General features: G+C 37.8%; 1 protein-coding gene across 6 annotated transcripts in view; it reads left to right on the plus strand.

The window, feature by feature from the left end:
• The first annotated feature begins 779 nt into the window (after positions 1–779).
• LOC134220331 (katanin p60 ATPase-containing subunit A1) overlaps positions 780–17,514 on the plus strand; it is a 54,072-nt gene continuing 37,337 nt past the window's right edge. The window contains exons 1-2 of one of the 6 annotated variants that reach the window (XM_062699357.1): positions 10,873–10,974; positions 11,421–11,664. In XM_062699357.1, coding sequence (XP_062555341.1) covers positions 11,552–11,664 — 113 coding nt within the window. In that variant the 5' untranslated portion in view covers positions 10,873–10,974; positions 11,421–11,551. The other 5 variants (XM_062699358.1, XM_062699355.1, XM_062699356.1 and 2 more) reach the window with 5 other exon arrangements.

The raw sequence follows: 17,514 nt of genomic DNA on the forward strand, positions 1-17,514 counted from the left end.
TTGAACAAAAAAATGAATGAATGATTAACATAAATGGAATTAAATAAATAAAATAATTAAATTTTTTTACGTATACATGTATTCCGCAGTTAAAAAAGTTTTATAGCATCATATAAGTCCTGTCCAATGAGCAGCTCGAAGAAGCTCGAAGTTGTTCCCGTCCTGCTCGTTCACGTAAAAAAATCAATGTTGTTTATTATTAAGATTTCTAATACTTTTTTTGCCAAAGCAGGCGCTTGATGACATGTATAAGAAAAAACTTATACATCGCATTAGTCACATACATTCGGAAACTTATACTTTTCATTAACTTATGAATGTTATTAGCTTTTTGATATAGGATCATTCATTAGGTGGCATAATGAAGAGTATAAGTATTTTCGAATGGTTTTTTGCCATAACATATAAGGTTATTTTTTTACGTGTTCTTTTTTAGTCAACAAATGGGGATGAGCAGGACAGGTAGAAACTTCGAGCTACTTCAAGCTCTCATTGGACAACACTATAATGATGGCCTTACTAACACCGACCAAATTAGAATTTTTGAAAAATATTGTTTTGGTGTAAATCTGTAAATTTTCCTGCGTAAATATGTATCCTGAACCATAGTGCATTGTGTCGGAACATGCGATACGTCCGGAGACTTTTCCGCTACGGTAACTCGCCAATCGGGCCATGGCAACTTGTTGAGCTCGCTTAAACAGTTGTCATATCAACGCCAGGACGGGGAAATCTCGTTATAATCTGAGACCATACTTTTTCATGAAATCGTTTGCCATCTATATCGTTACGATAATGATTTAATGTGATATATTATTAAGTTTGAGTTGCTGCATTTGAAAATTCTAGAAATGTGTTGACAGTGATTTTGTCAGTACTACTGTTGAAATAAATCTATTACTCACAGTAATATATAAAGTGATAAATAAGAATAGAATGTTCTTTTCGTCAATACCCTCGTTGCCAGCGATTCTCAACAGTTTGACCAATGACTCCGTCATTATGGGAAGGACGCACTGGTAAGTACGATAACCTGTCTGTCTATCCGACGAAGCAACCTTCGTATAAATGTGAACCTTTTAAAACCATATGCACCCACGTGAATGTGGGATGTGAAGGTCGGTCCCCTATCGATTACAAATTGATGGTAATCATGTGCGGCTCTCGCATCTATATATCCAAATCTATCCATCTAAGTCAGTGCACGGAAGTGGCGAGGTTCATTATACTTATAGCATTTCACATCCTTAAAAAGAAACTTCATAATTTGGGTCAAGGTCTCGGCTAGGCTGTCCTTCTGTAAAAGTGATTATCCTTCTAAGTGACTTCTCAGTTTTGATAGTGGCTACTGATGATGTATGGTTTGGATCTGTCAAGGACGGATGACTATACATAATTTATGTATCCAAAATTTGTTAAATTAGCGATTGGATATTTTAGTGTAAGCTGTAAATAGTGGATTGCGTCTGCAAGAATTTACATTTTTCATATTCGCCAGTTTCATTCGATTACGCACTAGAAAAATCCAAGCGCAAAAATAGAATAATGTAAATGCTTATTAGCAGATGAAAATTTCATAAGTATTTTTATTGGAAATTGGAAAAGTTTCTCAAGGCAAAATTCAGGGCGGAATGTTTGCATTGGGCCAATAAGATTATGAAGACCTGGAAAGCAAAGATAGAGGAAGAGTGGCATGGCAAGGACAAATCAATTGGGAACGCATAAGATTTCATGCATCAGAATCTTAGAATGTCCAGGAGATAGAGATTGACTGCTAAAAAATAATAAATTAAACTACCAGTTGAGCTAAAAAAAAACTGCGGAGACGTATTATTCAGAGCAGTGAACTGAGTAATTACTCATATTTTGGGGTAAAGTGTTTTCCCATTGTAGTAGAAGGCAAGCATTAGTGCTGTCCAATGAGAGCTTGAAGTAGCTCAAAGTTTCTCTCTGTCCTGCTCATGCCCATTTGTTGACAAAAAAGAACGAGCAGGACGGGAACAACTTCGAGCTGCTCATTGGACAGCATTATTGTGTGTCTCGTCTACAAGAGGGGTTGTCAATCATTTGGATTGCGACGATGATGACGGTTGCATACGAGAAAGTCTAGTGAAGGTTTTTTTTAAGATCATTAAAATATGTTGCATATTTTGTCATAAGGATATTTAGAAATTAACATTTCCGGAAACTCTTGTTTTAATGATTCCATAGCGATTTATATTCTATAGTCTGTTCTGGCTATAAACTTAATTGCTTGATATTCAGTATCATTACTGGGGATAAAGTATATGACATTTCATATCGAGACACCCTTAGTCGCCAATTTTGTCGCTTCTTTTTGTCAACATGCGTGCTCTTCTTCTCCTTCTTCTTCTTCTTATTGGCATTACATCCCCCACTGGGACATTGCCGCTTCGCTGCTTAGTGTTCATTCAGCACTTCCACAGTTATTAACCGCGAGGTTTCTAAGCTAAGTAACCATTTTTGCATTTGTATATCATGAGGCTAGCACGATAATACTTTTATGCCCAGGGTAGTCGAGACAATTTCCAAACCGAAAATTGCCAAGACCGGCACCGGGAATCGTACCCAGCCGCCTACAGCATGGTTATGCTTTATAGCCGCTCATCTAGGGGTTCCATTTTTCCCGGGAAACGGGAAATAAAATGTTAAATTCCCGGGATTTCCCGGAATCCCGGGAAATAAAACAATTATGCGAAACTAAAAATCGTAACGTGAAATAATAACTTAGGATTAAAATATACTCTCGACCCAAGGGATTGATACTTGCTACATTGTGCAAAAATGATTAAAGAGTTGTTGAAAAGTCTGAAAAATTTTCTCTGTTTAGTTCGTTAAGTGTTACCTTTGTCTGCAAAATGTTCGCTATATCATGAGCATCAGATGGCGAAGTTTCAGCACCTGCTCTCGTTAGAGAGTAAGATCTGCTGTGTCCAGATGATTCCTTGATTCTTCCTTGATATGAAGGAGAAGACAGCTTTGGCAAGATTTGTTCTGTTATTGCCGGAAGGTTTCTAACATCAACCATTCTGGTACTCATCCGTGTATTTTCTTAATGCAAACAATATTCTGGTCAAATTTGATTTATAATACGAACACTTGAGCACATTTCACCTTGTAATTTGAAGTGTGTAAGCATTCAATGTATTAAAAGCGATAAAATACTTTCAGACGAGCGTTTTATGGTCGTACTTTAAAAATCCTAACTATAAAAATTAAATGATTCTTTCTGTCAAACTTTGTTTGAAATTCCGAGCAGCACCAGAAACGCATACAATTGCATAAGTTTGGCGAATTTTTGTTATTAAACTGGTGTCATGACCTTATAGTAAAGACCTAAAATATGTTAACTTTTGTACTGTGACATATCCATACAGTGAATTCTCGATAATTTATTATAATTTAGAAAAAGAAGACATATATGAGTCTGTTTGGAACATGAGTCTGTTTGGAACCCGTATCGGGGTTTGAATCAAAAAGTATTGAAAGTCTTAAAAATAAACCTCTGACAATAAACCTACCAAAGCCGTCACTGCCCTTGCTTAAATATCTGCGTCTTGGAGAAAATTTGTCTGCACAGTTAAATAGCTTTGTTCTTGCTATTGAAAAATTTCATCAAATATTAGATTTTTATTTCGACTTTGTAATGCCCGGTGATTGGGCCTTCTAAATAAGGCCGATACAAATATTTAAAATCTATTTGGTCACCCCCCCATTCAGATTTTTTTTGCCAAAAAATAATATTTTGAGGGGGCAACAAAATAAAATTAAAATATTTTTTTGGATTTCCAATACATTCTTTAACAAATCCAAGGAGATTTATATTTTGTTTTTCATTTCAATATGAATTTTTTACTATCCCCCTCCCCCATTGACCTTTCGGAGACCAGTAGGACAAAATGTTAATTAAATATTTGTAACGGCCTAAATAAACGACCGATGGAAACTTATGCTTTGCTTCGCCTCCCTTCAACACGCATTACGGTGAATCTATACCATTTCGTCGAAAGACATTTCGTCGAATGACATTTAGTCGAATGACATTTGGTCGAAAGGACATTACGTCGAATGGACGTTTGGTCGAGGGTACATTTAGTCGAAATTTTTTAATCCACTAGAGACGCAGGACATTTGGTCGAAATGACACTACGTCGAATGGACAATTAGTCGAAATCAGATTTTAGAATGAAGAATCTTCGTACATTTAGTCTAATGACGTTCCGTCGTATGCCTATTTAAAAAAAAGAACTTTGGTCAATAACAATTCAAAAATGAATGATTTATTGTGGTGTTTGTAAAAGTCACATAATTATTGCTCCAATATTGTCCAAAGAGTGATGGGTTCATAAAAAAATAAATAATACGAAAACGGTGAATATTCCGAGAATATTCCTGACTGGATATTGTCTTTCTCGAACCCCTCTAACCGACTACGATGAGTCTATTCCACCTGGTGAAAAGAAATTCAGTCGAATGATATTTCGTCAATATACATGACGTCGAACAGATTAGGTCATATGACCATTTGGACGGAATTAAATTTTCGGCCGATAATTAACGAATTATGGTTGGAATTTTATTCTGAACTAATTATTGTCTAAATACTGAGTGAAAGAAAGAGTTTCAATGAAAAGAATAAGAAAACCATTAGACCAAATTAGACTAAATGTTCCAAAGCCGACTACTATGAAGTATTGGCAAAATAACATTGATATCATTGGTTTTTGACCATGTGCCGAAAAATAGATTAGAGGGTATCTCACCATCAGTACCTAATACTTTGCTATTTCTGTAAGTTTTCAATTTTTCTACAATCCACGAAGGTCTCCAGAAGTTTTCTGTTAGCTCAGGTAAAATATCCTCATTGGCATCCATATTCGTTTCTTCCGCTGCTGATTGAAACTTCCTTACATCCACTGAATTCCTCTAATCAGTTTATCAATGTATCTTGTGGATTATTCATTCAAATTTAAACAAAAATCTATTGACGAATTATCCATTTAACTAATTACCTATTACCGACTAAACACTTTCAACATTCGACTTAATTTCCATTCGACTAAATGGCCTTTTGACTAAATGTCCTTTCGACTTCATGTCCTTTCGACTAAATGTCCATTCGACCAAATGTCCATTCGACTAAATGTCCATTTGACTAAATTTCCATTCGACTAAATGTCCATTCGACTTAACGTCCCTTCGACCAAATGTACTTTCGACTAAATGTCATTCGACTAAACGCCATTCGACGAAATGCCATTCGACGAACTGTTCCAAAGCCATTACGGCTGTACTGTACATCTACAGATAGAAACTTTTTATTTTTTTATAATATAGAGAGTATTCTACTTTGAAAGCGAAATATGATATTAAATAGAAATTTCATTATGGGAACAGTGAGAAGATGTTTGTCAAAAATATAATTGATACTACTCCCTCATCAAATTTGCAAAATAAAAAATAGGATTTCCAAATACTTTAACAGTCGTATCACAGTCGTCTCCAAAAATTGGTAGTATTTAAAAAAATAATTTCCCGGGAAATTCGGGAAGCTAAAGTGTACATTCCGGGAATCGGGAATCCCGGGAAAATTGATTCCCCGGGAAATCGTTTCCGGGAATGGAACCCCTACGCTCATCTCAGCGCTAGGCTAGTTGCGCGCTGGGCGTTGAAGTCAGCGTTTTGTACTAACGTTGTGCGTTTATTTAACACCAATAATGATTAAAACAATAATGCATTTAAAAATGCATGACTTATTGCTCATCAGATATTTTTAAACAAAATGAGAAAATTATTAACGAACTTAGTATTAAAAAAGAATATGAAATCGGCTATAACAATTATTATAAAAATCCTGCATTCTTCCATGAGTTTTAGAAAACTAGAACCATACATCTGAATTTCTAAACAAATCCTCTCTGAAATAATATTTATTATAAAATAGGCAGAAAAATCAATATGCAAGCTTTCTCCAGGAATTCCTTCGGCAATTGCTCTTGGCATTCTATCCGAAATTCTATCAGGGATTCTTTAGGAATACCTCCAGCAACTTCTTCGGCAATTTCTTCAGGAATTCCACCATAAATTTGGCTGAAAATTCCACCATTATTCACTCCAAGAAATCCTCCACGAACTCCTTCATAAGTTATGCAGGGAATTCTTCAACTAATTTCGTGCTGTTTCTCATAAAAAAATCTGAAAACTGCATCGTGGAATTCCTAAGAATATTCCGTGGAAATTCCGCAGAATTGCCAGTAAACATTCCGGAGAATTTCACGAAACATTTCTTGTGTAAATTCCATAAAATTTTCCGTGGAAGTTTCGAATAATTGCTTGTGAAAATTTTAAAGAATTTCTCCAGAAATTCCACCGAAAATGAAATCAACAATGGAATTTTCGTAGGAATTCTTAGATTAGATTCCCAATGAAATCGTGAAAGAATTTCGGTGGAAGATTCAAGATTTCCACTGGGAGATCCTCCAAGAGTTTCTCCGAAAATTCCTCCGGGGTTTCCTCCGAGAATTGTTCCGCTAGTTCTATCGGCAGTTCCTACGGGGGTTCCTCTGAAAATTATTCCGGGAATTTCGCCAGAATTGGAATTTATTTAGGATTCTTCAGGAATTTATATAGAAATTCTAACAGAACCTCCTCCGAGAATTTCTCTGGGAGCTCCTCAGGAAATTCTCCGGGAGGTTCTCTGGTGATGATGATGGTCCAGCTACATACCCCAACAAAGGTTTCAGAGTTTCAAAGGTTTCTATAAGATGAATTCTCCAAGATTTTTTCCTAGAATGCTTCGGGTAGTTTCACTGGCAGTTCCTCCGGGGGTTCCTTTGAAAATTCTTCCGGGAGTTGCTTCAGAAATTCTTCCGGAAGTTCCTTCGAGAATTCCTCCGAGACAGCATCCGGGAGTTTCTCCGGGAATTCCTCCGGGAGTTCCACCAGTAGCTCTTCTAGGAAATTATTCATGCTTTTTTCAGGAAATCATTTAAGCTTTCTTCAGAAATTTAGCTGGAAATTCCTCCCGAAGTTCTTACGATAGTTTCTCTGTGAGTTCCTTCGGGAGGTCCTCTAGGATTTCTTCTAGGTGTTCCTCCTGAAATTCCTCCGGGATTTTGTTACGGCAGTTCCTTCGGGAATTCCTCCGGGAGATCCACCAGCAGTTTCTACGAGAATCCCTCCTCTGAAAAGGAACTCCCGGAGGAACTCCCAGAGTAATTTCCGGAGAAACTCCCGGATGAATCTCTGGAGGAATTCCCGGAGAAATTATCAGGAACTGCCGGTGGAACTTCTGGAGGAATTTCTTGAAGAACTACAGGAAGAATTTTCGGAGGAAATCCTGAAGGAACTCTCGTAAGAATTCCTGGATGAACTCGCAAAGGAACTTCCGTAAGAAATCCAGGAAGAACTCCTTGAAGAATTCTTAAAGGGCCTCTCGGAGGAATTCCCGTAGGAACTCCCAGAGAAATTCTCCGAGGAACTTCTGGATGAATTTGTAGATAAATTCCTGAAAAAATGCTAAATGATTTCCTGAAAGAAAGCCTGATTGAATTCCCATAGGAACTACTGGTGGAACTGCCGGAGGAATTTTCAGAGGAACATCCGGTGGAATACCCGGAGTTGAATTTCTAGAGGAACTTCCGAAATCCCATTTCCCTGTGAAATTCCTGCCAAATATCCTCCAGGAACTTCCTTGTGTATTCCAGGAGGGATTCCCTGAGAATCTCTTGGAAAAACTCCTGGAGGAACTCCCACAAGTACTTCCGGATGAATTCCGACAAAGGAATTTCCGGAAAATATCTGAAGAAATTTCCAGTAAAAATACCAGGAGGAATTAATGCAGAAAATCCCAGATGAAATCCTGAAAGTATTCCCAGATGAATTCCTGAAGAAATTATTGGATAAATTCCCGGAGGATTGTTCCGAAGAAATTCCTGGAAGAACTCTTGGAAGATATCCAAGTAAATTCCGAGTGAAGTCCGGAAAGAACTATAGTACAATTCCGCGGAAAATTTCCCGAAGGAATTCCTGGAAAAGTACCTGAAGGAATTCCCCGAAAAATACCTGTATGAATTTCTGAGGAAATACTTGGACGAATTCCAGGAGAAATTCCTAAAGAAATTTCTAGAGGAATTCTTAAAGAATATTCTGAAGTAATTCCGAAAAGAATTTCAGAATAAAATGCTAGAGGATTTCGCTATTTAATTTATGGAGGTATTCCCGGAAATTTTCCTGATAGTAATCCCGGAGGAATTAAAGGAAGTGTTCCGAGAGGAATGCCGGAGAAGTTCATAGAAGAATTTCCGAAGGAATTTCTTATAGATTTACAAGTGAAATTATGGAGCGATATCGGAGGATTTTCGTCATAAATTTGTGAAGAAACTTCTGTTGGAGTTTTGGGAAGAAATTCCGTATGCAATATTGACGGAGCGCTCGAATGTATTCCTGAAGGAAATGCCGGTGGTTTTTTCTGGAAGAATAGCCGAAGAAATGTCTAGAAGTAAATCTTTGAGAGAAGAAAGGATTTTCCTAAAAAAAATAGTAAGGGGTTTCTAAATATTTTTTTGGAGGAATTACAATTACATGAGAAGGATTTTCGAACGATTTTCAGAGGAATTTGTGGATAACTTTCCGGAGAAATTCAGAAGTTCTAGAGGGATTTCAAGGAGAATTTTTGAGCCCGAAATGTTTCGATTTGTTTTGAACTTTCATATATTATGGATCCTGGATACCCTAATAATCTTTTGAATTTCAACCACCTATTTCTGTATATTATTGGATCGTTAAGTGCACATGTTTAAGGGAATTAATTTCAGTACCCGTTCAATCTTTCCACCATTTAGGGGGGCGGCACCCCCTACTCCCCTCTGGCTACGCCCTTGCTGAGTACCCCTATTAACAAACTGCATTTGGTTATGTAAAGTTTTGTATTGGACAAATCAGCTTAACTTAGCTTGATTGACTTAGAGTAATATCAGCAGTGATTCAAATCGTTCGGGGCTGTCAGTTTAAATATGAATCTGAATCATTAATTTTCCCACCAGCTGTTCTAGATTCTCACTAAATATTCCCTTGGTTTGAAACTGTCTTAAACTCGATTTTGTTCAGTTGATTTATAAATTATTTTTTATGCCGTCGTTTTTTACAGTGGATGATTTCGGAGTATTCAGAATTATTCAGCAAGACTTTGAATGATTCTTAATGTTTCGAAAAGAATCAAATTATTGATAAATATGTGGTAAAGCAGATTTGAAAAATTAATTACATACTTCGGAAAATTCAAAAAGAATATTTGAAAACGAACTAAATATGAAAATTAAAATGTCTGTCCATACGCTTTATTTTATTGACTGCGACGTTGAGGTGTGACCAGGTTTTTTAGGAATTTCTTGCCTATCAAGATACTAATTCCGTTCAATCCACTGATGAAATTGGCCAAATTTTAATGCCTCCGGAGTCCGCAATAAGCAAAAAAAAAAAAAAAATTTTGATTGAAACTGAATGAAAAAATCTCCTGGAGAAGTACCTGTTGTCATTAGCTGTAATTGTAATTGTTAAAACTGTTAACTAAACTGTTAAAAAAAGTCAAAAAGATCAATAGAAATTCAATACAACATAGATAGCATTATTTTAAAAGCAACACTAATAACATAACATCTAACATTTATGGGTCTCGTCCACTTTCTTTGTTGAGAGATGAGCCAGCCGAGGGCTGCAAATCTCCCTTATAAAGCAACAAAAAATCATTTTCTATGTATTTGATTTAAGATTCCTGCCTAGAATATTGAATTTGTTTGAATAATATTTTGGAGCTCTTTGGAAGAATCAATGAGAAAAACGGGACAATTTTTTTAGATTGCGACGGGACAGCACACTGCAAAAATTCCACACATTTTTATTGGCAAAAATCCATTAATTTAATTCATGATTCTAATTAGTGCACACATAACCACTCTCCACGCGAAGTACAAATATAATCTATAATCAAATAAAATGTATGTGTGGTCTCTAATATGCAGTTATTGAATTTATGTGTGGGTAAAAATTGCATATATTTGGGTCCCCAAATTGCAAAAATTTATGTGTGCGACAAATATATTCAATATAAAGAATTTTCTCGGTGCACAATATGGTAAAAAAATGGAACCGTCCCGTTAAATACGGTACGTATGGTCAGCCTACTCCTGGGGGACCCATGTTCTCCTAAAAATATCATTTCGAAATCACTCAGTATTTTACACTTCATATTTGCGCATAAAACATGCAAATGATTTCAAAGTACTCAATATTTTTTTTCCTTATACTAAGGACACACCTGTGGTACTTGTACCATGGTACAAGAGAACAAGAAAATTATTCCAAGACTATCTTTAATAAAGACAATAATTGGTATGGTACTCATTTCAAGATTCTTGTACCATGGTACTTGTACCACCAGTGTGTCATTAGTATTACTGTCGTTTTACTGGTTTTACTTAGGTGTAAATCGTGTAAACAAGTCTGCACCAGGGTGAACAAGTTTCCCAACTCTACGGTACCACCAGTAATGTGTGGCTAGTTTTAAATTGCATGCCCTGTAGTTCTATAAATATGCAGATCTTTTCGCCGTTGCATTTGGTCCGTAGGTAGAACGTCAGTTACACATGCCTTCGTTCTACTAAAACTGCATTAACTCCATTCATTATGCACGTTCAACTGGTAATAGTATTTTCCACAACACAAGTAAGAGGATAAATGAAATGCCCCAGCATACCACCTATACTGGCCTCTTCGGTGCACTTTAGCACTTCGCAGCTACTTCCTACTTCTATGTTCTGTCTGGTGCACCGACAAATGGGCTATATTGGATAGTCAAAATAGTCAACACGTTCAATACACAGCTCGGTCGATGGCTGGCTCCATTTTCGCGCATGTCCCTTTCATATGTATTTATCTCCGTCCGGCCAACAGTAGGTAGGCTGAAGGATATGTCATTGGTTTGGCAACACACAGACATCCCGTTGTGATGAAGTGAGATGAGATCCCAGACTCCATCGATACTGGCATAATGTTATCTACGTACTGAACATCGTGAATGACGGCATATCGCTTTGTGAAAAGATTCGATACATTGGCGACTTCACTTGCATTGATAAATTGGATTATCTTGGCTGTCCTTCGATGTTAGTAATAGTGCATTAGTAGCTTTGGAAGTGCATTCATTGGCAGTGATTCCTAACTTTTATTATACTGTGAGATACTTGTGTGAGCTTGAGTGCAAGTGGAAGATGATGATTCTAAATTTAGTCTATTGACAATCACTAGTCGATGTTATCAACTGTCTCATTGCTGTCAAGTTCAGATGTATAAAGCTTTCCAAGTAATAATTCAATTTTTATAAAATTTCCTGGGACCCACAGCACAGTGAGAAAGAAAAGTGACCGAAATAAATGTAAATTCATCACAGCATCGTTGCTCAGAGACTATCCAAACCTTGCGTGTTATTAATTTGATTAGAGTGATAAAAAAGAGTAGTAGCAGACACTGCGAAATGCGTCGCGACGAAACCTACAGGCGTATCACGCGAGAGAAGGTTGTGGTTCGGGGAAATACGACCATCAGGACCCTGGACTCCACCGTATCGTTTTTGCCCATCGTTGAATCGTAAGTAGCCCCCGATGTGACCGGCGTTCTCGACTGCATTGCATACTGACTACAGTCACGTTCGAGTGTTTGTATGAAGTTGTATGTTGTTCTAAATCGATTTACTGTCCGATTGTTGGCATTTGATTTTTTTTGAAGAATTTAAGCTGAAATAATAATTTACATTATTCACTAGGAGGGGAGCCTCATACCCCCTTCTCAGGTATTTTTTGTGAAAAATATTCATAATGAATCAGAAATCATAACCACCGTAATCAAGAATCAGAATTGGGTATAACGTGTATGTTTATTCGTGCAGATAATATTTTTGAATATTTTCTGGTTTTAATGCTTGAATGATTTTATGAGCCTGGTAAGCTCATCCCATGACAGCATAACCGAATCAGATTTTTGTTATTGATTGAGAATCAAAATTTTTCAGAATTTCTGAGGTTATTTGGTGCTAAGAATATTTTTATGCTGGAATGCTTTCTTGAGCCTGGTAAAGCTCATCTCATCGCCACAATAGATCTAATATCTGGTCCCAGTGGATATTGTATCCGATAGAAAAAACTGTCTCATTTGGAGAATTAAACTGAAATAAAATTAAAAGTGACATTTCAATAATTATCGAATAACCCTACTTGCAGAGCAGATATTGACAGATATCTAATTATTTTTCATCGACGTCTTATTGGAATTGCTGGGTAGCATTACCCATTCTTATCGGGTGATTTTTTAATTTTTGAACTGTCACTTTTAAGTTTAGTTCTCCAAATGAGACAGATCCTTAATGTCGGGTGAAGCAGGTTTAGAGATTTATGCTGTGACAAAATGTTGTGTGGAAAGAAAGGTGTTGAAAAAAAAAATGAAAAAAAAGCTCCTTAAAAAAAGTGAAGTGCAAGAAAAGAAAATAAATAGAAGAATGAAAAAATATATTTCGTTATTGTAATTTGTTGAGTTTTAGATTTATTGATACTGAAAGACTCGACACTTAAAATAGAGAGCGTGTAGAAATTTTACAGTCAAATAATTCAGAGAGAGTGTTTTTGAACAGTGTATTTGGCAGTCTACACGCAAAAAAATGTTGCGGTTGAAACTATCATTCCGAGGGTTAATTTGAAGCAGACCCCACACGACGGAAAAAGTTTGACAAACTCTTGATTATTGAAGGAAAAGATTGATGGTGTGAGTGCGAACCCAAAATATTGAAGTAAATATTGAGGGAAATCAGAAAAGTTTGATATTCTTTTCAATATTTCCCCTAATCTCCCCCAGAAGTTTGCCCACAGGAGTCGATGACGGTTGAGTGTGTGCGTGTTTTGTGCGTTATACCGCTATTTGATTCGTATTAGTTCAAGAAAAAAATGAGTTTTTCTTCAGCTATACGGCCATGCCGGCTAATCATTGAAAATATTGAAGAAAAGTTTGATGAAAAGTTTGACGAAAAAAGTATTGTCAATATAAGCCTCGTGTGGGGTCTGCTTAAGAATACACACCGACGATTTTCAGCAGACAACAAACTCGTTTGTTGTTGTTATATGAATGTTGTTACATGAACTGAATCAGTGGTGAATTTGTCCGAATGCATGGTTAATTTAACTGAAAATTTGTGGTTGTTTTAAAAACATGGCGTGGTCTACAAAATAGTAATTGTTACCATGGATTTTTTTTTCTGTGTACTAATGGATGTGTCAAAGGATGATCATTGTTGATCAAGTTCGCCCCAGTGTGACTTCGGATGAACAATAAGCATCCAAAGTGGAATTTACGACAATGATGACATTATTTATCATCGTTTGTAAAAAATTATATGCCTATCGAGTGCTGCATTCTGACGTCACAAATGAATGAGATGCATACCCGTTCATCAGCTTGGTTACCGAAAGAGATATCGTAATAACTCTAACTTTCATCTACTCAGTGATGAACGATGGAAATTTTACTCTATTTACGTCGACGGAAATTGAGTAGAATTTCCATGAGAAAGAAAAAGAGAGCAATACAATTTTATTCAATCAATGAGTAGATGAAAGTTGGCGTGGTGGGAGCATTCACAGAATACCAGAACGATGGAGGGTTTTCTTTGAAGTTTTGTTGCATATGTTCAATGTACTCGCAAAAACGGATTTCGTGCACGATGTTGAACCGTGTACTTATTTCCAACGGTACGTTCCACTATAGTTTATTTGTTTATTTGTTTGTTTATTATCCAACTGACAATGATTGTCTCAATGAATATGACTTATTCTATTCTAAATCTATTTGGTAACGTCCGGCGGTACGGAAAACTTCTAGTAGTCGTTGTCGAAACACGTCAGCAGAAACATTGTAGTCAAAGTATGAAAAAAAAAAATATTTAATTGATGGCAGATTGCACGGACGGGCTCGTTCAAAGCATAATTGCTGTTCCTCGATTCCAGAAAAAGAAAGTTACGATGACGAAGCGGTCTTTCTGGTGCGTATATTTGAATTTGGGCCAGCAATGCTGGACAATCGATGTCACCTGTGAGCAATTTTCCTGCAAACGTTGCTTGAGCGAATCTTCTTCTGACGTCAAGTGGTTCGATTCTCAAAAGACGACATCGCTCCTCGTACGGTGGCAAATTCCATTGGTCACGCCAACCAATAAAGCGTAGTGCATACCGCACATTTTTTTAACGGCTTCTATTCGAGCAATCCAATTGGCTTGAAAAGGACACCAAACAACAGCATTCGATTCCAATAAAGATCTCACAATCGAGCAATAGAGAGACCTGAGGCACATCGGATCCCTGAACTCATCAGCGATTTTGAACATAAAGCCAAGTTGACGATTAGCTCTGGTCACTATATCGTTATAGTGGACACGGAATGTGAGGGTACTGTCCAGAATAACACCAAGGTCCTTAACTTGCTGAACCCGAAGAAGAGTCTGTCCGTTGAGGACGTAGTCGAATGTGAATGGCTGATTTTTCCGATGAAACGAGATAATGTTGCATTTTTCGATACTTAGTCTTAGCAAATTTCTTGAGCACCACTCAGCAAAGATGTTTATCATGTTTTGTAAATAATAGCAGTCGGAGTAACATTTTACTATTTTGACTATTTTTGTGTCGTCTGCGAATAAGTAGCGGCATCCAGGAGGTAGCAACAGGGAGGCGTCATTTATGAAAATAGAAAATAGAAGAGGCCCAAGATTACTGCCTTGTGGGACTCCAGAATTATTAACAAACAGTTGGGATTCCGAACAACCTATTTTTACGCTGACTGAGCGGTTTCGCAAGTAGGATCTAAACCAGTCTACGCTCCTTGAAGATGCTCCGAGTCTCTCCAGTTTGGCAAGCAGAATTCCGTGGTCAACTGTGTCGAACGCTGCCTTCAAATCCATGTATGCAGCATCAACCTGCCAACCTAAGTCCATGCTCCGTAAGCAGGAGGAAGTAAACTGTATCAAATTCGTGGATACAGAACGCTTCGGGTAGAATCCGTGTTGATCTTTGTCGATGTAGTTTTTACAACACCTAAATAGGCAATCATTGACTATTATTTCAAATAACTTGGAGCAAGAGCACAAGGAAGTAATTCCCCGATAGTTTGCAATATCGCGTTTGTCTCCTTTTTTGTGGACCGGAAACATGAAGGAAAATTTCCAGTGTGTCGGGAACTCACTACGCTGAACTGACAGGTTAAATAGTATTGCTAATGTGTGGCTTAAAACGTCTTTGCATAGCTTTAGCACGGATGCTGGTATTCCGTCGGGACCTGGAGCGAACGATAGCTTCAATTTCTGCGTTGCTGCTATTACCATGTCAGCTGTAATGCGGGAAGTTCGAAGTTGAAGACATCGCCTGGCATATCAACGATAGCATCGTCCACTTGCACTTCAGATGCGGAAAATGCGTTGAAAACGCGTTGGAAATGACGTGCAAATAGATTGCATTTCTCGCGTTCATTGTTGGCCGTCGTGTCTCCTAGAAACATTGAGCATGGTAGTCCTGATTCTTTCCTCTTCTCGTTCACGAATGACCAGAATCTCTTGGGATTAGCACGAAGACTAGCTTCCGTTCGCTTCACGTACCGATTGTACAGGGAGTGGTTATAGTTACGGTAGCACTGGCTAGCAACATTGAATAATCGTTTGTAATAAGTTGATCGTGAATTACTGTATTTTCGGAGAGCAGCTGATCGTTCTCGCTTTAGTGTCCGTAAACGGGAGTTAGACCATGGCGGTTTTTGTGGAGGTCTGCGAGCTGGTGCAACAAGGAAAATTGCCTCTTCTACCTTGTTACAGAAGTAATCCACAGCGTCGTTGATATGACTGGATGTTTCAATAACTTGCCAATCGATTTCAGAAAGCGCGATGCTCAGTGCACTGTAGTCGGTCCGCCGAAAATCCAATGAGTAGTTTTCGGGAGACTGTTCAAACACTATAGGCGAAGGCAAATTTAATGACAAAGTTAGGGCGGGGTGGTCAGCGTCAAGATCTACCAACGACTCAAGTGGCAAGGAAACAGTTGAGCTCGGCAAAGCGTAGTCGTTCACTAAGACGAGATCCAGTAAGCGATCGTTGCGATTCAAGTTGGTATTGATTTGGAAGAACCCGTGCAAGTTGAATCCGTCAAGAAGTGCACAGCAGGCTGCGGGCATGTGCGATAGCATTGGGTCGATGAAAGGTGTACCATTGTTGGGAAAGCACCAATGAAGACCTGCTTGATTATAGTCACCGAACAGAAGAGCAGGAGACTGGAAACCTATTCGAGATGAGATGGATCTCACCGATTCGATGTGCGAGTTGATAATCGTGCAATCGTTCTTTCGGTCGGGAGGCAGGTAAACCACACCGACACTTAGTGTTTTTTGAGGAATTTCAACAACAACCCACAGCTGCTCGAGCGTTTCGGAGATAGGCGTCGGGTCGATGTAGCTGGCCATTTTATTGGAGACAGCAATCAATACTCCTCCACCACGTGACTTGTTACTGTTCAGGTTAGATCGGTCGGTCCTGTAGACGGTGTAAAGTGAACCGAAAAGTTGTGTAGAGTAAATACGATCGTCAAGCCAGGTTTCTGTCAGGACGATCAAATCGTACACTGCCTCCGATACAGACAAAAAGAAGGTATCAATTTTTGTCCTTAGTCCACGTTAGTTGTTCGATTCTTGCAGGAGTGCTTCTATTCTTCAATGGAATAGTATCACGAATTATTTCATGAATTTGGAACACAATCCACTATAAATCTCAAATTATATCGAAAAATCCAAGAAAATAGAAATTCCGAGCAAAGCCGGGTATGTAGAGCTAGTTATTCAAATTTATCGCTTGAAAATGGATCAAAAACATGTCATGACGTGTGTTCAAACACTACAATAATTAATGTTCAATGTAGCAACTCGTTAGAAACTTAAAATATTGTGAAGTTTTGAAAACTTTGACTTTATTAAATATAATACATATGGCTAATAAGGTTACCATCGAGTAGAATATATATTTGTCCAAATGGAAATGGGGACATCTCGATCTTATTCATCTCAAATACATTTGTTATTGTCGAAATCCCTTCAATGCTATTTGTTCTGCTTACGTTGACCCAGTTAACACGCCGCGCGCAAAGATGTGTGCAATTTCATTGACTCTGTTAAGTTTCCTCCCCGAAGTTACTTTCTACTTACTCAAAGGAATAAACCATGTGCAAAACAAATCAAGTCGCACTGTTTTACGCTACAAGGAGTCTTGACTTACTTTTGGTGTTCCCCGATGGAAAGGGGGCTTCTGTGCATGTCGTCGCTCGTTCTAATCAGGTTTCAATCTTGGTGGACCACACTCTAGAGAGCGAGTAACGGCGAAGAAACACTGCCCATTGTTGGTGAATGTCGGTTCGGTTCGAAAAGGAT

The sequence above is a fragment of the Armigeres subalbatus genome, chromosome 3 (genome assembly GCF_024139115.2).
Source record: "Armigeres subalbatus isolate Guangzhou_Male chromosome 3, GZ_Asu_2, whole genome shotgun sequence".
NCBI classification, from domain to species: domain Eukaryota; kingdom Metazoa; phylum Arthropoda; class Insecta; order Diptera; family Culicidae; genus Armigeres; species Armigeres subalbatus.